This window comes from Lygodium microphyllum, chromosome 16 (assembly GCF_053477565.2).
Source record: "Lygodium microphyllum isolate KBCC chromosome 16, Lygodium_microphyllum_v1.1.10, whole genome shotgun sequence".
Lineage (NCBI taxonomy): Eukaryota > Viridiplantae > Streptophyta > Polypodiopsida > Schizaeales > Lygodiaceae > Lygodium > Lygodium microphyllum.
Window position 1 is genome coordinate 12,279,680 of NC_141150.1, and position 24,172 is coordinate 12,303,851.

The 24,172-nt window shown below is 40.0% G+C and overlaps 1 protein-coding gene across 1 annotated transcript in view; it reads left to right on the forward strand.

The window, feature by feature from the left end:
• Positions 1 to 23,885, forward strand: part of LOC148022535 (ethylene-responsive transcription factor WRI1-like) — a 56,839-nt gene extending 32,954 nt beyond the window's left edge. The window contains exons 5-6 of the mRNA XM_087696561.1: positions 23,473 to 23,543; positions 23,713 to 23,885. Of these exons, the coding sequence (XP_087552687.1) occupies positions 23,473 to 23,543; positions 23,713 to 23,885 (244 nt within the window). The remainder of the gene's footprint in view (positions 1 to 23,472; positions 23,544 to 23,712) is intronic.
• The last annotated feature ends 287 nt before the right edge of the window (positions 23,886 to 24,172 follow it).

Consider the following 24,172-nt stretch of genomic DNA (forward strand, 5'->3'; position numbering starts at 1 on the left):
TGAACTTTGGTAAGGGAGGCATGAAGAAGCTTGTTGATGATATGGCAGCGATCAGCTTATCTGAGTATTAGAGGAGATGCTTCAGCTTATGGATTCCAGCTTGAGTAGAAATCAGATGGAGACTCTGCTTTATGGTCCTCTGCCTTGGAGATAGCGAGAAGAGGGAAAGTTCAGGCATCCACTATGACTTGTGTGGGCTCCAACATTCGAGGAGAAACAGGATGGGATTCTCTTCTTGATAGGTATTCTATTTTTGCTTATATGGTGAAAACACAGGGTTTAGATGCCATGGTTGAGGAAAAGAGAAGAAGAGATGATGAGGGTCTCAGCACCTCCAAAAAGACTAGAGGGGGTGACTTTGTTTCACCACCTATTACAGCTCCACCTATGACAAGTTCTCCAGCTCAATCAGGTCCTGAACAACCTATGGGAGATAAGTAGATAAAAGAGAAGAGGCAACCAAGAAAGGAGCCAGGATTCAAGCTCTTGTCAGACCTTGATATGCTGATGGATATGAGTAAGATTTTTCATGAAAGAATTTTGAATAGTGAAGTCACTTTTACTGTTGGAGAAGCTCTTGGGATTGCTAGAAGAGAAATACAGGATCAGATGCATGATCTTTTGCGGAGGAAATGACATGCGATGGAAGGACCTGCTTTACAGGGATTATGGCATGGAGCTCTTGGGGAAGAGCATGATGATGCAGTGATGGTTGAGAATGCTTCTGTCAATCCGCAATTGGAGAAAATAGTTCAGCCTATGCAGTATGAAGATGATGATACCCCTATCCTCATTCCTTGCAGCCATTTTTCACGCAATCATTGGGCTAGAGCAACCACTGAGACGGTGGTAAGGATTGGAGAGAAACAGATTCCTTTGGTCACTTTAGTCGATCATGGTTCCGAGATTAATCTTATTGCTCGAGGTGTTTATGAGAGTGGCAAGTGGCCTATGGATGCAGAGCATGGCTGGCGCATGAGAGCCGCCAATAATACTTCTGGTGATATGTATGCTGCTTGTCCGAGCATCAGAATTTCTATTGGTAATGTTGAAGAGGATTATCATTGCTTTGTTCAGGATTCTTGCTCTTATCCGATTATTCTTTGACAGCCTTTCATTACAGAAGCAAGAATGGAGACGAAAGTGATGGATGACCGCTCAGCCTATGCACGGATACGCAGTAAGGATGGTATGCGAGTTATTCAGTTTATGACTATTGGGGTAAATCATCGGAGAAACAGGGACTCCTTGCGTGAGGCACCACTACCTGCGAAGGAGTTGGATTTTCATTAGGTACCGCTGTCTTGTGAGACACCAGTGGTACGGAGCGGAGAAAAGAGGAGATCTCGCCTCCTGGCAGCCTGTCTTTCTCCACTAATTTTGTTGGTTTTTCTTCAGATAGTTCAGTGAGTTATCAAAAAATTTCAGATTTGTCTAGAGCTGCCACGTAGTACATTGGTCGTAAGGAGAAAGAGTTGAAGATTGCAGGTATTTTGCAAGCAGAAGAGCATGTAGATGGGATGTATGAAGGGATGTCTTATGCGGATACATTGTTTGAGATGGGAACTATGCTGAAAACTGATGTATGTAAGGGTTCAAAGATCATACCTGTGAAAACCTTGGATATGTTTCAGGAAATTTCTGATTTTATGCTGAAAATAGAGTTAAAGGCTGAGAAAACTCAGCAAACTGAATCTATGGCTGATCTTGATCAGCTTACAGAGTTGCAGAGGGCTGAAACCTTTCAGGCAACAGAGTTAAATGCTGGAAAAATTCAGCATATGGAGTATGAGGCTGCACCCATGCAGTCCATAGAGCCAAGGGCTGAATCCATTCAGCCAACAGAGTTTAATGCTGAAAATTTTCAGCATACAGAGTTTCAGGCTGCACCCATGCAGTCCATAGAGCAAACGGCTGAAATCTTTCAGCCAACAGAGTTGAGAGTTGTTGAAAATTTGCAGAAATTGCAGCAAAGAAAAGAGTGCCTAACTGATGCCAAGGTTGACACGAAGTATAAAACAGTTGATAAGAAGGTTAAGCCGGTTGCAAGGCCGCTTCCTCCTGATAGTGATGAGCAGATAGAAAAAGCTATGAAACAGCCTATGTTGAGAGATCTTGCAAATATTGGACATAAATTTACAGCTGAAACTCTTGCAGAATTGAAGATTGGAAATGATGATTTCTTGCCTCCAGTGGAAAAAGAATGTTTTAGAGAGATGCTTGGATGTCATGGTAAGGCATTTGCTTTCTTTCCTCATGAAATTGGCTGCATTAGTCTCGAATTGGTTGCGCCTATGGTCATCTTCACTATCCCTCATGTGCCATGGAATATACGTCCTATACCTATGCCTAAAGCACACTTGCCAAAGCTGATAGAGTTGCTAAATGAGAAGATTAAGATGGGGATTTTGGAACCCTCTTCTACGCCCTATTCTAACAGGTGGTTTACTGTACCAAAGAAGAATGGTACTTTGAGATTTATTCAGGATATGCAGCCCGTGAACAAAGTGACAATCAGGAATGTGGGAATAGACCCAGTTGTGGATGAGTTTGCTGAGGCTTTGCAGGACGAGCCATCTATTCTCTAGGTGACTTGTATTCTGGTTATGATCAGTTTCAGCTTGCCTTGGAAAGCAGGGATATTACTACTATGCAGACACCTATTGGTCTTGTGAGGATGTGTACCTTGCCTCAAGGTGCCACCAACTCAGTTGCTCATATGATGAATGCTATGCATAGAGTTCTACGAGACTATATTCCGCAGTATACCATGCCTTTCCTAGATGATGTGCCTATTAAGGGTTGCGCAGAAGAAGAAAAGAATGAGAGTCTTGATTTGCGAGGATGTAGACAGTTTGTGGCTGAACACTTGGTTGCTTGTGAGCAAATATTGACACGATTAGAGGAGGTGAACTTGACTCTTTCAGGGCTGAAATCTGTCTTTGGTGTTAATGAAGTCATCATAGTTGGGCATATGGTTGGTTATTATGGCATGAAGCCTTCACCTGCAAAGGTGGATGCCATAAGCAGGATTGCAAGGTATTGCTCGACTACTTCAGAGGTGCGAAGATTTGTGGGAGCTTGTGTATTTTACATGATTTGGATTCCTCATTTTGCTCACATAGCAGATGTTCTCTATTAGCAGCTTCGAAAGGGGTAGAAATTTCATTGGGATGAGAAGCATTCGAAAGCCATGCGTAAACTCAAGAAGCTGTTGCAGTCAGCTCCTACTCTTCGCAAGGCGGATTATCAGTGTGGACGGCCAATCATGTTGACAGTTGATACTAGCCCTATTGGCATAGGTTGGGCAGTGGGACAGGATGATGCTGATGGAAACAGATATGCAATCCGCTTTGGAGCTAAAGTTCTTAATGAGCGGCAGAGGAGATATCCGCAGATTAAAAGAGAGTTGTGGGGAGTAGTCACTGCATTGAAGTGTGATAAAGGGTATTTTATTGGTGCTTAAGTTGTTGTGGAAACAGATTGCTTGCCTTTGCTTGGCATGATTACTAGCTGTTCAACTCCAGATATAGTGATGCTTCGGTGGATTGCCTACATCAAATCATTGAATCCAGAATTTCGACACATAGCAGGGAAAGATAATCCAGTTGCTGACATGCTATCTAGAGCGAGATATGAGGATGAGGAGTCAATGCTTGTAGAAGATGATGAGATAGAGTTTGCATCTTCTGTCCTTGTTCATGATTGTCATGTATCTACTGTTGAAGCCTTTATTGAAGAACTCTATGTTGATGAGTGGCTGAAAATTGGACAGTATCTAAGTTCATTGACTCGAAGAGCTGATTGTACAAATGATGAATTCAAGAAAATCAGAAGAAAGGCTTATGGGTATTTCTTGAAAGATGGTTTTCTTTGGAAGCATCCAAAGAAGAGAGGTGGCTTACCCTTGAGAGTAGTTTGTGAGGTAGCGATGAAAATACAGATTATGCGAGAGTTTCATGAGAGTTCTTGGGCTGGTCATAGAGGTGTGTGGGCTATCTATGAGAAAATCAAAGAAAGATACTGGTGGAAAGGGATGTATAAAGATGTTTCCCACTTTGTGGAGACTTGCAGGGACTGTCAGCTTTACTCTTTAGTGTGGCATCGTGATGAGTTGCATCCGACCTATCCACTATGTATTCATTATAAATGGGCAGTTGACTTGGTTACTTTGCCAGTGGGACTTTGGCAGATGAGATATCTTGTCTTGGCTAGGGAGGATCTTACAAACTATGTTGAAGGCAGATCTTTGCGGACGAAGACCACCACTACAGTATGTAAATTCTTGTTGGAAGAAATATTTTGCAGGTATGGATGTATAGGCAAGATTACTGCTAATCGTGGAGAGCTAGATGCAGACGAAGCTAGAGAATTTTTCTCATGGCTTGGGATTAAGTTGGCTCTTACTACTGCTTACAATCCAGAGGGAAATGGCAAGAGTGAAAGAGGACATCCGCCGATAGTTAAGGCATTGGCAAAAGCTTGTAGAGGTCAGATTGGAGATTGGCCGAGATTACTACCTTTTGCATTGTGGGCAGATCGCTTTACACATAGTGTGACTACTGGATATATGCCTGCAGAGTTGATGTATGGGCAAAAACCTGTCATGCCTACAGAAATCTGTGCTCTCACGTGGAGTGCTCTTCCATGGCATGAGAATTTATCAAGGGAGGAGCTTCTAGCTCTTTGGACTCGTCAACTAGAGAGAAGGATAGAAGATGTGCAGCTAGCAGTTGATCGTTTGAAGGCAACCCAACTCAAAAACAAGGACAGGTTTGATTTGAGGCATCGCTTGAGGCCTAGAGCCATAAAATAAGGAGATTGGGTTCTAGTCTATGATAGTAGTCTAGAGAATCAGCGTAGTAGCATGAGAAAAATGGTTCAAAGATGGTTTGGACCGTATGAGGTGAAACAAGTTTTTGACAATGCTACCTATGAGTTGGCCGAATTAGATGGAACGGTATTGAGGGTGCCCATTGCTAGAAAACGAGTCAAGATTTTCAAGAGAAGAGAAGATGAAGAGTATTCACTTGAAGCATTGGCAGAAGAAGAGCAAGTAGAAGAAAGTTTAGCAGAAGAAGCAGAGAATATGGATGATGAAGCTGATAGAGAAACAGGTCTACTAGAAATTGATGAAGGACTAGACCTGTTTGTGGACTTGGATGATCCTGGATAGTTGGCTCATCTGGAGGATGCGCAGGTTTAGAGAGGGTGGATGTCATGCTGCTGCACATCCGAGCCGTAAGCACCTCCATTTTTGTTGTGCATTTGTGTTATCTTTTCGCGTGTGATTCATTGTGTGTGATTGATGCATTAAGATAATCCATCCTTTCAGTACCCGCATCCAATGTACATACTCCACTTGTGTGTTTGTGTTTGTGTGTTTCAGTTTGTATGCATATTGTATGTGTGACAGAAAAATATGAAAAATTGATGCCAAAGGACATTATCAAGCTGATAATTTCAATGATGATCTCCAAGAAAAGTGCAGGAAATCGTGGAATCAAAGGAGGCAGAGTAGAAGCTAACATTAATAAAGATTGATTCTTCCCTCCTGAATATGTTAGAATTCGCCATGCTAATGAAGTCAAGACTGCAAAGAAAGGAGGGGATACGGAGAATGCGGACATGAGGTGGATGGGGGAGATGAACCAGAGAGCTTTGTGACATCGAAGGTCATTGAAGCATTGAATTAGATCGTGCTATCGTGCTATTGTTCTAATGCTTGTGGTTCATGTCATCCATGGCTGAACTTGTGGACCTTGCTTCGATTGGATCACAACAGAAATCCTTTGCTACATCTGATTTCAAAGGTTGGTTATAAATTGGTGCATTTGATACCATGGATTCATGGGAGAAACCATTGAGGTAGTAAAAGAGAAGGCTTTCTATTTTGAAAGTTGGAGGGAAAGATAAAAAGCTTTGTACTTTCAGAATAGCCTTACGAATGCTATGTTGAGAGGGTGGAAAAAGCTAAAAAAAAGGGGGATTTTTTGAAAGGCTATGAATGGCGGGCTTCGCCCAGATTGGACCATGCAGACACTGCGACATGTTTCCAAGGGTTTTGGAGGAGGCATCGGCTGGCAAAAATCCACAATGGGTCAGGGAGTTGTGTGCGGGGTGCCGGCTTTTCGGAGCTATTGTTCTGAAGTGAGCTAAATTTAAAAAGGAACGCAAGAGTAAAGAAGAGGGACATGCTCTTGTGATGGAGTTTTTTTCAAAAAAAGTACAGGGCAACCAAACCATGGATTCTAAGAAGACGAGGAGGAAGAATCAATGAGGAACGACGAGGCATAATCAATGAAGGAGGAGAATTGATCCATTTATTGGACGGGCTGAAGCTCTGATTAGACAAATAAAGCATTATCGACAACAAAGCGGCATCTAACTTCAAGACTTGATCATCTCTCCGCTAACTGGGATCAAAGCAATGAGCTGCAAATTGAATTGAAGAACGAGGACATTGCAAACTCTGGAGTTGTTTATCTTTACAATTTTGTGGAGAAGATGGTCATCGTAGGGTCAACCATCTATATTTGTTCGATTTGAGAATGCTGAAACTGCACAGAAGGCTCGCACTGTGTTTGTCTTGGCAGAAGCAGGTGGTTTGATTCTGAAGGCTCATTTAGTGACCCTTGAAGCTGTGGAAGGTGAAGATGAAAGGGAATATTGGACCATAGAACTCGGAGCTGCGGCCCATATACTGTCAGCAAGCTGTGACATGCTTGGGTCTAAGCTTGGTATAAGCTACATGCTGCAGCTCTGATAGGAGGATGAAGACTATCAACGGCTGCCGGAAAGCGCATAAATACTAGAGCTTCCAAACGGAAAAACCTTCTGTTACTACTTGTTTATACACATGATTTGTAAAACGCTCGTAATCCAATTTGGATTGTGAGCTGGATTGAGCCATAGACGATGATGGCTGGTTGAAGACTGGCTGAGACGGTTTCAAGGCAAATTGCAGACGATATACAGAGATGCAGCACGAAGAGGTAGACCAGGGACACCCTCAAGTATATGATGAACTTTGGCACATAGAAGAACCTGCTTCTGTCAGCTCAGTTTCTGCACAAGGAGCTGTCCGTCCGCCTCGTCCACTATGTCATTGAGCTCGAGAACCTGCCGCTTGGCCTTTCCATCAAAGCTCCCGTCCTTCGGGATGCTGTACTTTTCACTGGAGGTGAAGACTGCACTGTGAGAGCATGGGATACAAGAACAACTGAGCTTGCTCTGAAAATATCTGGTGCTCATTCCAATCGAATCAAGGGGCTGAGTGTATTGGGTTCAAGTCATACAGCAGAAGTGTTTCCATTCTCTGATGTCCACTGCTATTGTCTTCTCCTGTGGCAATCTCTTGCTGAAATTTGAATGCTGAGAACAGCCTTGAACTGGTGCTGAATGTTGGGTAGACTTATAGGTTGATTGTTCTATGATTAGATCGAGAAAAGGCTTAGAATTGCTGCCCAGCAAAACTCTTTCCAGCAGAACTCTTCAAGACACTTCAAGCTTATGTGCCAATGGCATAACTATCTTCAAACACCTGAATGCAAAACAGTTTATGAGATACTACAGATTTTTCTGAACATGGACCTCATGTAATTTACTTGACAAGGAATATAGTGAATTTTGGCATCAAAAATTCGATTTCTTCTTGTTAGCCTCTTTCCTTGTTGCAACTTGAACTCCGTGTTCAATAGCCCTTACACGAAATCTACGATAGCGCTATATATAGAGAGACTATATATAGCTAACATGGGGCGCTATATATAGATAGACTATATATAGCTAACATACGTTGCATGCTTATACACTCTGGTTTGTCTTGAAAGTTTTGGACTGAAGCACTTCTAACAGCCATTTTTATTTAAAATCATCTTCCAACGACTACACCTGCTGGTAAAATTCCTATAACAATCTGGACAGGGAAGACACCTTCAGTCTCTCACTTTCGCACATGTGGACCGCCACGACGCGATGTCCTCACAAGGATCACCACAAGTTGCTTGAGCCTAACCGTTCGGCAGGGGATACATGGCATTTTCTCACAATACACTCCCTGCATCAGACCTCATGTGAATGATCTGCCAGTGATTTCTTTTCATTCATCAACTTAAACAGAACATCTCCATGCTAAACATCATGCGTTTGACACTTATCCAGCACCAGAACATGACGCAAATCAATCTCACACGCCCATCTTGATATTAGAGAGAACAATTCAATCACTTACGCAAACATAACGAATCGAAGATCGGAACACAAAGCACAGTGAGGGGGTAATTGCCCTCGGAAGACAAACAAAAGTCTGCTCTTTTATTGCAAGTGGATCCACCCTGTGAGCACACCCACAGGGGAAGGATCATGCTTCGCTCCATCTCCAACAAAAAATGCTCTCTCTCTCTCTCTCTCTCTCTCTCTCTCTCTCTCTCTCTCTTTGCAATTACAGATCTGAGATCATTCTGTCCTAAAAACAAGCTCCGCCTGATATGCTCCAAGATTTGGTGGCTTTACTCATCTGCAAATCAAGGGAGAGAAACAAAAGAAAGACTTTGCAAACTGAATCTAATGGAAGGGGGAAAGTCAGTATCAGACCTCTCAACGCAAGGACTATAGAGCCACCCAATTGTAGGATTTGAACCCTTCACCTGCCATTTCTCCAATAGTTATCCTCCTGACCAAGCTGTCAGTCATTGGTATTATCATGCAAGTTAACCAATACTGTTGATTAGCTTCAAACCTATACCTATTCCACATTTGTTTCTAAATATTTCCCTCGGATTCTCATATTAAAATATGAGAGCCCCAAGATGACAACTCACTTCAGTACACACCAGATTGTTCTACATCTAACCAAAGGAGACAAGAAGTCACTTCACTATAATTTAAATTCTTCTACACATCAAGACATAGATATGTCAAGAAGGACATCTGACACTTCATGCACCTACTGGCAGTTAAAGATGGTATATTAAAATTCAGCACCATATTACTGCAGGACACTAACTTCTGCAAGACATAGATGTGTATTACTGCAAGACACTAACTTTTGGAAGACATAGATGCGTCAAGAAAGACATCTGCCACTTCATGTGCTTGTAGTCAAGGCATAGATACATCAAGAAGGACATCTGCCACTTCACACTCCTCATCGCTGTGTATCTTGTCTGTGCGCTCAAAGCATGCTCCACTTGAGCTCAAGCCCTGGACTACTGCCGCTACTCTTAGAGGATGAGTTCTTGGCCCCGCTGCCTTGTTCCTCTGTATGAGGACCGCGGCTTCCTTTTTCTGCCACCCCCCTCACACGATAGCATTGCTCTCATCTCGTCTCCGCCCGCAATCTACACATGCCTTCCCAGTGCCATGGCTGGAGCAACGATGATGTCGCACGATGCCTACAATATCAGCATCAGCAACAATACCAACGTCAACATCAACCTCGACACAGACATCATCGTCAACACATGCCTTGTAGAACCTTGCTCTGGTACCATGTTGGAAACTACGAGGAAGACGAGAGACGAAAGGAAGAAAGGATTGCCTTTGCCATAGTTGCTCATGCTCATCGTGAGTCCTTCACTAGCCATCTCCAACAGATTGTCTCTTCAGCTCCCACCTTAAGTGCCCTTGGTTCCACCCTTCGTCTGCTACCTCAGTAGAGTACCCTTGCGCCTGGCTACTGCCAGCCTATCCTACTCTTTGAGTCTATTACTGTCTCGCTTGTATCACCATAGCTCTTGCAGAGCTCTTGATGTATTCATTTTGATAGTTATACATATATTGAGTTGGTTCCTTCTAGTTCTTGTGCATTCTGAGTATTGAGTTTCAGTCTGTTTGTCAGTGCCCAGTGTAGTCTCTCAACGTGCGGAATCCTCCAATGGCTATTAGCATGCACTACCGTGTCTATCTTGTGTCAATCACTCCACTGTTAATGCATGGCGATTGTGTTAGTGTACGTAGCACCCCACAGGAAGATGGTCAAACAACTCCTGGGCCTCTACTAGTGATCTACATTTGGCATACATAACTTAGCGCCCCAGGTTAGCTGTATATAGTCTGTCTGTATATAGCGCCGCAGGTCCCCTCTATATATTCCTATCATGTGTGCTCAATTGAGGCACTTTTGGGGTTCCACTTTCAGTGTCTCGTGTCTCTCTCTTCCTCCGTTCCTCGTCTCCCTCGTGCACTGTTCAAAAAGTAAAAGGGAGAATTACTACTACTTTTTAATATTTATATTGCAATTTGACGATATTTTTTCCTTTATGGAAGCTTAATTTTATCATGACACCCTATTTATGGTGAATCTTTGATTACTTTGCGTGTTTTGGCCACTATTCAAATGACTTAATTTATTATATCTTTTATATCAAAATTTATACTTTAATAACTTATATTGAATCCCTTAAAAAATTAAGGGTTGTTCATGATTTGATTAAAAAAATCTAGAACTCAAGAGTTTGATGCTAAAAGTTGGTGCCACTACATCCACTCCCCCTTGGAAGAACTTGAGATCTCCTCATCATGAGAAGTATGCTTACCAATGCTTTTCTTTTAGGTGACTTTTTTACTTTTTAAGATAAAAATATGGGTCTTCGAGCAAATCAAGCAAAAAATAGGGACATTTTTTTGTCCCCCAAAATCATAACAATCACTTAATATTGAAAATTTTGGTATAAAAAGTGATTTCTAATTGCCTTAAATTTCTATTTCTATAGAGGAAAAGAATGGATATCAATTGGCATCCATAAAAAAGTATATAGAAACATGTGATAAGATACCTCTCAAGTTGAGAAACTTTTCACCAAATTATGAGCAAAATTTTAGGAGAGGTATTTGAGAAAAAAATTCACAATGCTTATGATAAAAGAGTTTTTTTAATTCAAGTGGATAGTATTCTTTTATCCCTTACTTTATATCTTTTTAATTTTAGGAATCTTCCATCACATAAGTAGCCTTGCAGCATTACTTCCACCAAAGAATGGCCCTACTCTCCATGGGTTTGCTTACTTAGCTACATATCTACCCCATTGCCTTGGGTATTCTCCACCTACTCACCTACTCAACACCTACTCTAGGCCTCCTCTCCAGAGCAATGGCCTCCATATCGCATGTTCCATGAATCTCGTACATAACCTTGTCATATGGATTATCCTCTAGTGCATGAAAACTCCAAGCATGAGTCTCTATATGACATTACAGTTATGCTTCACGACTACACTCACTAAGTAGAAAAAGAACATCAAGATCAACGTCAACATGTCGAGGACGTTAGAGGGTGTTTGGCATGAAAATTTTGACCAATTGAACTTGCAAAGATATACTCCAATGTTTTGAAAACAATTGCGCACACAAATGTACTCTAGTTTTGGTGAGCCTAAATAAAAATATATATAATTTTTATTATGCATATCAACAAAATATCGTCAAGGTAAGCAAGAAAAATCTTAGCTTTTTCTAAGCTAAGCTATTATGACCTTAGAGAAGGTTTTTTTAAGATGAGTGTGGCACTGTTTTGGGGTGAAGGATGGCTCATGTATTCAAGGGGGGGTATAAATTCGTGGTAGCTGAGGTTGCCACCTTTTCTCCTTGTGACTATTTATTGTGATGGTTGATGTGTGACATAGGAGGGTGTAATGAAGGAAAAGGCCAACTAAAGTTGTGGAGAGAGGCAACTACCATGGAGATTGGGGAAGTGTATGATCATGAAGAGGTCATCATTCAAGTGTTTAGTGTGAAGAGTGCAGTAGTGAAGGAGATTTGACTACATCATCTATTCAAAAAATTGGCATGATTTGAAGAGCTGAGTGGTGGATTGGCAACTGATGTATTAATCGGGAGGGTCTTTGCATGTGATTGGGGACAATGGCTAGTCGACATGATCTACACATTTTTTGGAGTGTGTCTACATAAATCTAGGGTCTAGCCTTCATTTTACGGGCTTATCATGTAGCACAATGTATGATTACTAAGTGGGGGCTTGTGAGCCAATGTCTTTTAGTGGCATCTACCTTGATATGCAGGTACAACCACCAAATTTCATGGTGGGATGCCATCCTGTTTGATGCTCATCCTATGCATTCACTATCATAGTGCATTGTTGCTGCTTGCAAGCATCCTAAGCCATATACTCCCTCAATTGATTTTGGCCCCTGACTTTTGCACATGATTTTTAAGACCAGATGTTTGATTCAATGTCTCAAGCTGGATGTTGACTCATGAGGTCTTGTGCTTTGTGCCAGAAAGGGATGCAATTCATCGCCTATGAGTCCACCTTCATCACAACTCACCAATTGAAAAAGGGTCTATTGATAGAAGTTGTTTTTAAGCACCATCATTAGAATTAATTATTAGCTTGATATAAATGTGATGTCATTAAAAAAGGGCTACTATGGAAGGTCTTCATCAATGACTATGGTCTAGAGTGAATCAAGAAACCAGTAGACTCAAAGAGAGCATGGGAATGTAAAGAGAATAAATCTTAAAAATTGATGAAGGCACACTTTACCTTTGTATTTGTCCATATCAATATCTTTCTTAGGCGGTATCATGGGGATGAAGGGTGTGATTGATTTGGAATTTAAGTGCAAGAGGAAAGATGAAGAGGAACACTTATATCTATGAGGATGACCAAGGTAATGAGTGGAATGTTCATAATGTATACATGGTTTCTCCTTCTTGGGATAGTGTTTGAGCTAGATGAGAATAGATGTAGCTTAAAGGAGAAATAAATATAAGGATTTTCATTTGTACTTTTCTTGAATCACATCACAAAGACCCCGCATCTTTTTTGACCTACATGCAAACCTTGCTAGTATTTTGGGTGAACCCAATGTGAAAAGCCACATTAAGATTGTAGCATCCTAAGACCGTAGTAACTATAAATTTGACAATGAATTTTATAGGGGTTTTAACAATGAGCACATATAGATAGTTGAAGAGTGTATACATGTTACAACTACTAAGTGTAAAGATTTAGATGTGGACTGCAAGATACAAGTAACTCAAATATTTATGAAGACAATACAAATGCAATTGATGTACCAAGTCATAAATATTTAGGAACATGAAGCCACTAAGCAAGAACTTGAACAAATGGAGGATTTTGTAATGGAAGCACTTCATGTGATTTCATAGAAAGTGGATTTATTAAATAAGTAGAATATATCTAACTATCTCAAGTTTTCGACAAAATATTACAGTCGTATGGTATTTCAAAAGAATATAGGATTGGATATTTTGAATGCATTGTTGAGAGCAAGATCAAGACACAAGTTAAAGAGATAGGAAAAATGTATGGAAGAGCTTGGAAAGATTACAAGCATCCTCTTAAAGAAGAAATTAAGCATGCTCATTGGACTATCTAAGCTTCCATCATCAAATGCAAAGGAGATGGAGGATATTGTAGATGCGAACATAGTGCTAAAGAGTATCAATGATGTATAGATTTTGACTAGGGATGTTTCTATGCTATCTAATATGTAGGTTGGTGCTACCAATACATATGTATCGCCTATAATTGTAGATGTAGAGATAGTGCTAGAGGGTTATGAAGATGTAGAGGTCTTGACTAAGGGAGTTTCTATGTTGTCTAATATAGGTTGGTGCTACCAATATATATGTGTTGGCTATAATTATAGATGTAGAGATAGTGCTAGAGGGTTATGAAGATGTAGAGGTCTTGACTAAGGATGCTTCTATGTTATCTGATATATTAGTTGATGCTTAGGATACAAATGCATTGACTTATTCTTTAGTACTATAAGTGAAGAGTGTTATACATACTACAATTCATGATAGAAATCAACTAGCTACTACTAAAGTTACTAGAAAAATGTCTACTAATGATGATGCAATGATGAAGTATGGAGATGCTACTGTGCAAGAGAGGGAAGATGCTATGGTACTTGATGATGCAAAAGAAATATATGCTTTGAGAGAACATTTAGTTGTGCAGATGGTTGATCCAGTCATGCAAGCCAAAGAAGATGCATTTGTAAGTCCTGTTTTAGCATCAAATAAAGAGATATATATCATGGGGTTTGTTCTCTTGTAGTTTCTTGAAGTTGGGGCTGTATGCTCCAATGTGCAAGATGATGAAAAAAATATGAAAATGGTTTATGTAAGGAAGCTGTAGAATACGAGGTGCTACAATGGGATTTTGCATTATCATTTGATCTTGGATATCGTAACATGTTCCTGGATTTGGTTGCACAGGGTTATGTCACTACAACAAAAGGGCTCCATAGATGCGCTTGTAGACGCGATATTTGAATTGTGAAAAAAAAATTCGGGCACGTTTATTAACACGTCTATTTTCGCGTCTACAAAATTGCGTCTAAAAGCGCGCTTATAGGCAAAAGTAGATGCACATTTAGACGCGCCTATAGACGCAGGTATAAACGCGCTACATAAATATATAATCATATTTTTAAAAATGTGGATATATTCATATTGTGCATCTATACACACGTGTATCTACGCGTCTAAGACCGCGTTTACTCTGAAAGTTTTTGACGAGAATAGACGCGCATTTATCCTGCAATTTAGACGCATTGATAGACGCGCAAAACAGAGGTATGAAAAAAAAACCAGAGAGCATGTGGCTTTGCAGGCCACATGCTCTTTGGTTTTTTTCCCCCCCATCAACATCAAATTGTATACTTAGGGAAAACAGAGAAAGATTATTTCGAAGATTGGATACTGAAAACAAAACAATGTATGTAGCACACAAAATTTCATATATATAGATGAAACGTTTTTACATTATGAGTTCTAGTGCTTGTGACGTCATGATCGCAAGCACTAGTAGCTGAAAGTAATACATATCAAAAATGAAAATTACTAGCCAAGGGGAGGCATGCATGCATGGGGCTCCTCTATATCTCCTCAGAAGAGGCATCATCATCGCTACCACCACCACTGCCTGTGCCGCTGCCGTTGCCGCCACCGCTACTGCTAGTCCCCCCTTCGCTATCCTCAACTGCATCAGGGTTCACCTACACAAAGGATTAAAGTATATAAATAGCATTACACACAATAAATCATATTGATTTATACTTTTCATGTAAAAAATAAAACATACCTCTTCTGGTGGTGGAATCCTCATGGCGCGATTATATTGCTCCTCCGTGATGAGTCCCTCCTTGTAGAAATGATGCCAAGTGGACGCCCGGTTATGACCTCGATGGTAGACTACCTCTCTAGGAGTAGGCATCCTACCAACGATATGGAACTACAAAACAATTTGAACATACAACGTATTGAAACACACTACATAATGAAGTGAAACAAATTACAAAATTTAATTTTTTTAAAAAAATCAAATAATACTTACAAACTCAGCCTCCCATGACTCCTTGCTACCCGATCCATAATGCGACGATCCCATGGTTGCCATCTGGATATGTCGCGCCTCTGCATGCTGGCGACTTGTCATTTTCTCCGTTGCTCTCTTCTTGGCCTCTTTCCACTCCTTGCGGTGGCAATTGGGTGGTTGGCCATATCCAGGGCGCCCCTGCTCTTGTCTCCACAATGACTCATTGGCGCGCGTCATAAGGTGAGACCTCTTGTTATGAAGCGCGTCTCTCACCTTTGACCGTCCCCAATCATCTGAGAATCGTGAATTCTCGGGATTAAGGTACCTTTTATGTACTGCCTACAGCACCTCTTGCCACAAACCATTTTTTTGGTGCTTGAAGGGAATCATGCAATCTTTGTATGTGGCATGCACGACACTCCTCAAGTAGGCTATCACTTCCCTCCCCTCGAACTCATACAAGATACCACCAAAGTCAGTGATAGAGTAGTACATTTGTGGAGGCTCACCTCTCTCATTTTCCGGTGAGGGTGATCGAGAGCCACCAGCTAGGCAACCCCCACAAAGCCCTCGACCTCCTCGTCCTCCCGCACCACTCTCCCTCCTCCCTCTATGTGCACTACCCTCTACCTCACTCGATACACGTGCCTCTACAGATGTACGTGCTTCGGCCGATCCATGTACCTCAGCTGATCCCTGTGTAGGCAAAGATGTGATAGGTGTCCCAGACATCACACTGAAAACCTCATCTGCAGTGGGAGGGCGACCAAGATAATTGGTCATCTCCCCCATGAATTGCTCCTTGTTGAATGGGGTGCTGGAGGATCCATGATTCCACATCTACACAAAAAAAATCATTTTACCCTGTGTAGATAAAACATATTACATACAGCGTCTATACCTGCGTCTTTGTGCGCGTCTATACATGCGTCTCTGTGAGCGTCTGTCAGTGCGTGTATCCTCGCGTGTACACTGCAGAGCACATGCGCCTACACACGCGCTCAAAGATGCGCCCCCAAAGAAACGTTTTCCACATCTATATCTGCGTCTACACTGAGATATAGACGTGCTATCAGACGCGCTTGGTCAGATGATTTTAGCACACGACCGCCACTATTGATTTACAAAATGCAATACATAATGAAATCACAAATCCTAAATACACAGACAGAGCAGAGAGAGGAAGATAGAAAGAGAGAGAGAGAGAGAGAGAGAGAGAGAGAGAGAGAGAGAGACTCACCTTGGGTGTTTGGTGTGGCGGGTGGTAGCGCTTCTTCCTTCTCCTTCCTCTTCTTGGTAAGTTACCCTCCCTTGATGCTTGCTTCCTTGCTTGCTGCTTCTTCTTGTTCTCCTCTCTCTTGTTCTCTCTTTCTTCCTCTCCTTGGATTTCCTTTTTCCCTTTCTGTGTGTTTGAAATGAAAGAAGAGGTGAGTCATGAGGAGGTGAGGCATGAAAAGACTAGGTGAGGCATGAAGAGACTGCATGTTGGCTAAACTCAAGCTTCAGAACCGCAAAAAACGTAGGAAAGGAAAGACGTAGTTTGAAAAGAAATGATTTAAGTATGATTTGATTTTTGACATGTGCGTCTATTTTTGTGTGTATAAGTGCGTCTATTTGCGTGGATATATAGACGTAAAAATCGTGTTTATTTACACGCACGTTTACACACGCTTATAGACGCTGTGATAGACGCGTCCGACTTTGTGCGTCTATCATGCGCGTCTATGCCTCGTTTCTGTTGTAGTGTGTGATAGTTGGATGTCATGAGCTATTGATGCCTTATAATTTGGGTGGAAGTGTTTGGGATTCTTATCCATTTCTCAGGATACTTATGATTTGGGTTTATGATCATGGCAGAAGAATGATTATGGACATGTTCATTTGGGTGAAGATCGTGGGTCCATGATGTCAGTGGGCTACATAGTGCGGCACATTCAAGGGATGTGCACGTTTGGAGGGGATGGATATCATATGGATCATCGTCTACTACATGAAAACTCTAAAAGAAGAAGAACCCACCTTTGATCAATAAGTACCTCTATCCCCAACCCTTTCACTTCGAGCCTACAAGTTCTCTGATGTCAAGTACGTGCAGACGAGTTAGTTCCTGCCGATGCCCTCTATGCCTGCGATATGTTCCCCTCTGCTTTCTTTTTTAAAAAGTAATAACGTTTGACATCCAAAAGCTGCTCCTCAACCACTTCATGAACAACAATCTTTGTTTATGCTTTTGGGCTCCTTGGCGCTGATCAGAGGCGCCCAGTTCGGAAGCATGTCTTTTGCATCAACACCATAAATCAACTCTTGCTCACAACCAGCTTCAGTAGTGCACCTCAGCACCATTGCTTCCTCTCTATGATCATAGCTCCTGTGTGAAGGCATCGAGGCTGGTGAGGCTTGAACCAGCACCTGTAGACGTCAGCTCAGCATAAACTTTGGCAAGACCTTGTCTGCTACTACAATCCATCTACGTCTTTGATTTATCCTACTTAGAAATTGCAAGAGCTGTAAACGATGAGGTAGCTCTGATAGCACCTTCTTCTAGCTCATTAAACAGAGCCCGTATATTCACCCACGTAATATAATCAGCAATATGCCAGAAAGGTATATTCACCCACCCATGGTAGCACTGACAAAGAACCATTGCACCATAGCTCAAGATCTTATCCCAAGTACATCTAGTGCCTCATAAAGATTAGGAAGGTCCAACCATTTGCCTTGTTTGCATCACACTTGATATTGCTTGAGGAATCAAAACAAGTGGCTAGCTCCATCTCAATTGTAGCTTCAATGACATTTCTAAAGCTTGAAAAGGCATCATTACCCCATCTCCTCTAACCATCCAAAAACATATGCACAACTTTATTGAAAGCATATAGAACTTGAGCCTTTCATAATCACTATCCAGAATCCTTGGTAGAGCATTATGAGATACCCATCTCGAGTCTTTATTCTCCCTAACTAATGAAACAAAAAAAAAACAAACATGTAATAGCTATATAAACTACCATGCTAAGAAATCCAAAGCATACTAATGGTGTCAGTGGCTTTATTCCCATTGAACAACTAGCGTATGGCCATCCTCCAAGGTTTTTTGTAAGTAGATGTGCACTGTCACGACATCTACCCCCTCCGAACTTGCACATCCCCCAAATGTGTCATGCTATATAGCCGCCTAGATCAAACACCCATCTGATCTACAACCAAATGAACATATGTATAATCAACCTCTTGCCAAGATCATAAACCAAAATCACTAGCATCCACCAAAATTTATAGCAATTCCATTCTATCCCACCTAGATCATGCAACACATCCGCAACCAAATCCACAAACTTCGTAGGTTCTCTAGGATCAAAGGGTAAACCAAAATCAAGTCACAACATCGTGTATTCCTCAGTTTCTCATATAAAAACTATTTTCTCTAGCACGGTAAAGTATTTGGTTCCAGTCTCAACAAACCTCAAAGGAGCACTCTCCCTAACATATAGCTCTTCATGTGTTGCTAGAACTTGTTGTATAAATGTAACCTCTTTGCATTGCATAGTTGGAGCATCCAAATGTTCTTCTAGATTCACGTCCAAAGCACGTATTTCATTTACATCCTCCACTATCATAGCATCATCTCTCTCTTGCATAATAGCATTAACACACACCATCATTGCATCATCAGGCAGGGTACCAATAACCTTAGTAAGAAGCAGATCCACATTATCATCCTTTTTAACATCTTCTGTGACTCCATTAGTCAAGACATTTGTGTCTTGAATACCCTCCTATGTATTAGAAAGCTTAGCTACATCCTCAATCAAAACCTTAGCTTATGCATGACTATCAAGTACTATATCTATTTCTATAATGATAGGCAATACATTCATCTTTAGCTCTCTCTCCGCATCCACATTATCCTCTATCACTTCAGCATCTAGCAGTGGAAACTCAAGCAATCCAATAGTCAAGACATAATTTTGCATACAAACCTTGGATTTTTTTGCACACTTACATTCTTTTTAGACTTTAAGAACATGCTTATATTCATCCTAGATTGTACATTATATCTATTGAACTTGTTCTTTGAACCCCCTGTCATCAATGCATTCAAAACATTCAATGTTGTAATTCTTTGGGATATCAAACTACTTTATTCTTTTATCAAAACTTTAACATATTAGTTTGATATACCGTGTCTATCAAATAGACCCACTTCCTCTACAATTAGGTAAAGTGCTTCAATTGCCAAATCCTCCATCTGCTTAGGTTCTTGTTTAGTAATTTTCTTCTCCTACATATCTATCACTGATGTGATACTTGTATTTGCACTACATCCATAAATATTTGAGTTGCTCATACCTTGCAATCCATATCCAAATCTTTGCACTTGACTATCTATATATACTTCCCCACTAACTGCATCTGTTCCATGTTACATTCCCTTTTAAAGTCTTTTTCAGCTTCATGATTCCTATGGTCACCCATCCTGTAATCTTGATGTTGAAATTCACGTCGGATTCATCACTTATGTTTGGAGGATGGGCATGTAGGCTAGAGAGACATGGGGTCTCTAGCAATCAAGTCAAGAAAGAGGATAGATCCAATGAAACAAGAAGAGTTTCTTTGAATATTATCTATAACAATAAGAAAAACTGGATTACAATCCCTGTAAAAATATTTCAACCCAAAACATAAATATCCTATGAGAACATCCTGAGTGCTAGCCCTCTTGTTCAAGCACTTCCATGGCTTAGGAGTAGTCAACACTAACCCCAAACTTTGCTTACCCCTCCACTTCATCGGAGTATATTTTGCTGAGGAGTAATCAAAACTAAGCTCTTCAAGTTAACCCTACATGTATTCAAATAGGGAGATAGAAACCAATTTCCTTCATTGCTTTCTTTAAGGCATCAATTTGGTTCTATAGGATCAACGCTCCCAAGCCTTTGATCAACAAGCACTATGTAAAAGCCTAGTAGTTATAAGCCCAATTCTTAAAATACCATGATTTATTTTCATGGATAGAGGTATTTTCCTTCTCTTTCCAATAACTTCCATTCTTCATAGTATAGATTCCAAATAACGCACATAACCCTAAATCTATTCTTCGAAGCTCAACACTTCAATTTGTGCTCCTTTAATGCATGCTAGTTTGCCCAAAAATCCATCTCAATTTTTCTTGATAAGTGACGGCTTTACCAAAGCTTTTGAGCCATGAATGTTCATAAGCTTAATCTGAATCTCTTCTCGACTCTTCCCAAGCATTACCTAGACAAAGACTTACACAAACAATCCAATTTCTTAGCAATAATGATGGCTATAAAGCCCCGACCCTTGCACTTTGAGCCTCTACAAGTTCTCTAATGTCAAATATGCGCAGGTGAGTCAGTTTATGCCAATACCCTCTATGCCTACTACGATATTTTCCCCTTTGCTTCTTGTAGGGTTTCTTGGATCTATAAGGTTGTATTCCAATAATTTGAGTTGGTGCAAGACTATTGTTAGTGTTAGGATCATAGCCTCAATACCACCTCTATATATTGAATTTGGGAGCATTCAAAATTTTGTTTGTGATAGTATGAATGGCTAGAGATTATGGACATATGGTTGGGTTTGGAGTTGGTATGCTTGGTTTTGTATGTGCATGATACTAGTTGGAAATACTAGCCATGATGATTTCATCTATGCTTGGTTTCTTGTATACATGATGCTAGTTGGAACTACTAGTCGTGATGCATAGAGGGGATGAGATATGGATACTTAATGACATGATCCTCACCATTAATATGGGTAGTTAATGAGATTATCCTCAACATTGATACATCATAGATGATGATAATGGACTTCCCAATAAGTTAGTTGGCTACAAGACATGATATATTGATGCGTGTTGACATGATAGAGGCCTTCCTAATGATGGATAACTTGATATCATGGATAAGATGATGACCTTAGTGCATGAGCTACAACATGATGTACATGGCAATGGCATGCTTCCCATGAAATAATTATTAGCATTGAGGTAGAAGGGAGGATATTATGATAATGATGACATCTAATTAGGAAACATTGTGGACACCAATTATTGTGGAAAGGTAATGAAAGACATCCATGGCCCAATTAATAGAGATGGATGGTAATGCACTATGGTGAGACCATATACCCAACATCAATCATCCAAAATACATAATCTCTAATGTCAACATGATGCTGTTATATGAAAGAAAATCAAGGAAAAGCATAATTCAAATTATTGAAGGAAGGAAGAAAAGCATAGGCCACCATACTGGCCTTAATGAGGTGTATAATAAGACAAACTATCCTCTTGGAGGCAGAGGTTGTAGTAAAGAAAGGAGGATGTAGTCATCATGAAAAACGAGAATGAAATGATGCATATTGTGGTTGAGATGTTATTGTAGGCCATTGTTGTTGGCTAGTAGAAGGTCAATTGTGGTGATTGTGAAGTCAAAATTGGGCAAACTAAACATTCATACTCATGGTGGAAAGTGAAAAGAAAAGGTGATGGCTAAGGCTTTTTACTGGAGGAGTGGTTCTCCATAATTGTGCATGTTTATATCAAATGTTTAATGGTTTTGAGGTCCTTGTGGAGGTGTATAAGAGTGACTTGAGGAGTGAGAGGCCTTGTAGGTTGGAAGAGTATTGGAGTAAGACACTAGACTCAGAACGTGAGATGTAGTATTTGTCTACATAACTTTTAGTTGGAAAGGATAGTTTATCCAGTTCTCTTGGTGTGATAGAGATCCTAGTGTTTATAGGCATTTGCTTCAATTATGAGGGTTCTATTATTTCAAATATCAAATGCATTGAATAGTAAGTTGTAACATGAGCACACCCTTATAAACCATGCACCATTGATCTTGGGTAGGCATAAAGCTTGTGATATTGTGCCCTTTTGAGCTGCAAGAGGATATGGTTCTTTGTAGATTTAATATGTGAGCATTGACCATTGCCTTACTCTTGGGTGTATAGGATTTCCAATAGATTGGAGTTTCTATTAGTTGCTTGGGTCTTGGGTAGTGTTAGACTCTATTTCTCTTTTAGTTTTGCAATGGAAACTGATATATTCAATAGTGAGTGGAAAAAGTGGATGAGGTCAATGGAGCAAACGGAATAGGTAAAAATCAAGGGCCCCCCCATGATTTTTCATTTTAAATAGGTGGGAAAACCTTTTGTTAGTCAAAGTCAAAATTTTAGAAATTTTAACAAATATTCTAGAAAAACCTTATCTTGGAGTGTTTTGGGTGACTATCAAGCTAAAATGCATCAAGTATTATACATAGGACTATATTTTTAATTTTCTAGTTGGAAACTTAGGCCTTCCACTCAAAAAGTCTCCAAAACATAGCCATTGTGCTGAAAGTATCCTCTATATTGTACCTTGGGATAGATGTAGAGAGGGGTTAGTTTACAAGGTAGAAGGCGGTGATGATGTAGGCTTGAGAGTGGTACTATTAGTTGTAATTATAGTAAGAAAAATTTTAATCATTGTTGCAAATAGTAGTGGTGGTGACACTGATGACTTTATTGTAAAAGTGATGGTATGAGGATGGTACAATGGTAGTGGTAGCATTGTACTAGTAAATATAGGATTGTTAGTAATAGTGGTAGTGGTAGTAGTAAGCATAGTTAAAATTTTAGTAGACATGGATGTGGGAATGCTTGTCACCATGGTGATGGTCATAATCATAGCAATTGTGTTCATAATTATTTTATTGATAATTGTGGTTCTTGTCATCATGCTTGTGGTGGTAGTGGTTGTAGTGGTAGTGGTAGTGGTAGTGATGATGATACTAGTGTGGTAGAAGTAGTACTTACAAAAAGATTTGTGTTGCATTGCATATTATAAGTAATTATGCATTGCTAATGCTGTTACTTCAACCAATGCTCCTTTTACTAGAATAATAGAGACAATAAGAGTGTATAGTCTAGGTAGAAAACATTTGTTTTCCATTCTCAAGGTGTTGTGTGTAGAGCAAAGTATTAATAAACGAGTCAATGACACATATTATTTAAAATCATAGAAGAAACATATATCTACACACACTAGTAGCTTTGCAATGTATTATTGAAATATATTAAAGTCATACAATCAGACATTTGTGGGTTTGGAACCATTACTCATATTCCATATGGTCACATGACAGACGTTCTAACAACAGATGGTGTGCTAAAATAGGAAAATTTGAGAACAAAGATATCCACCTAGGATGCTATGGTAACACACTTGCCTTTATTTTCTTAGTTGTGATAATTTTATAAAGCCTCCTTACTATAAAAATGGTAAGCATTTTGTTTGTTTGTGAAAGAAAATAGGTTCTTTTTAATATTGACAATTTTGAAATTTAGACATGAATGAAACTTTTACCTTTTCAAATGTTCTACAGAAACTCCAGAAGAAGCTGCAGAAGCATATGACAAAGCAAGCATAATCTTGAGAGGACCAAAAGCACCTACCAATTTTAATCATGTGTATCCAGACTTGCTTGAAGCTCATATGAAATTCCAACCAACGATCTACAAAGATGCCATAAATCTTTTAGAAAATTTTCAGATCTGAAAGAAAAAATGAGATGGGTAGAAAGATGGCATGACAATATATTTTTATTTCACGAGAAAAATAAAATAGAAAGATGTCATGACAATCTTGGTTGATGTTATGATACATTGTGCTTCCATGAAAATATTTTTGTCTACCTACAATAGAAAGAATAGTAAGAGAAATGGACCTTGAATACAAATCTTTCTTTTTTAAGGCATTGTCAAAAAGAATAATCCCTTAACTTCAACTAGTTTAAATAGTGAGTGTACTCTAAAAGTGAAATTGTATACGATTTTGATACTTTC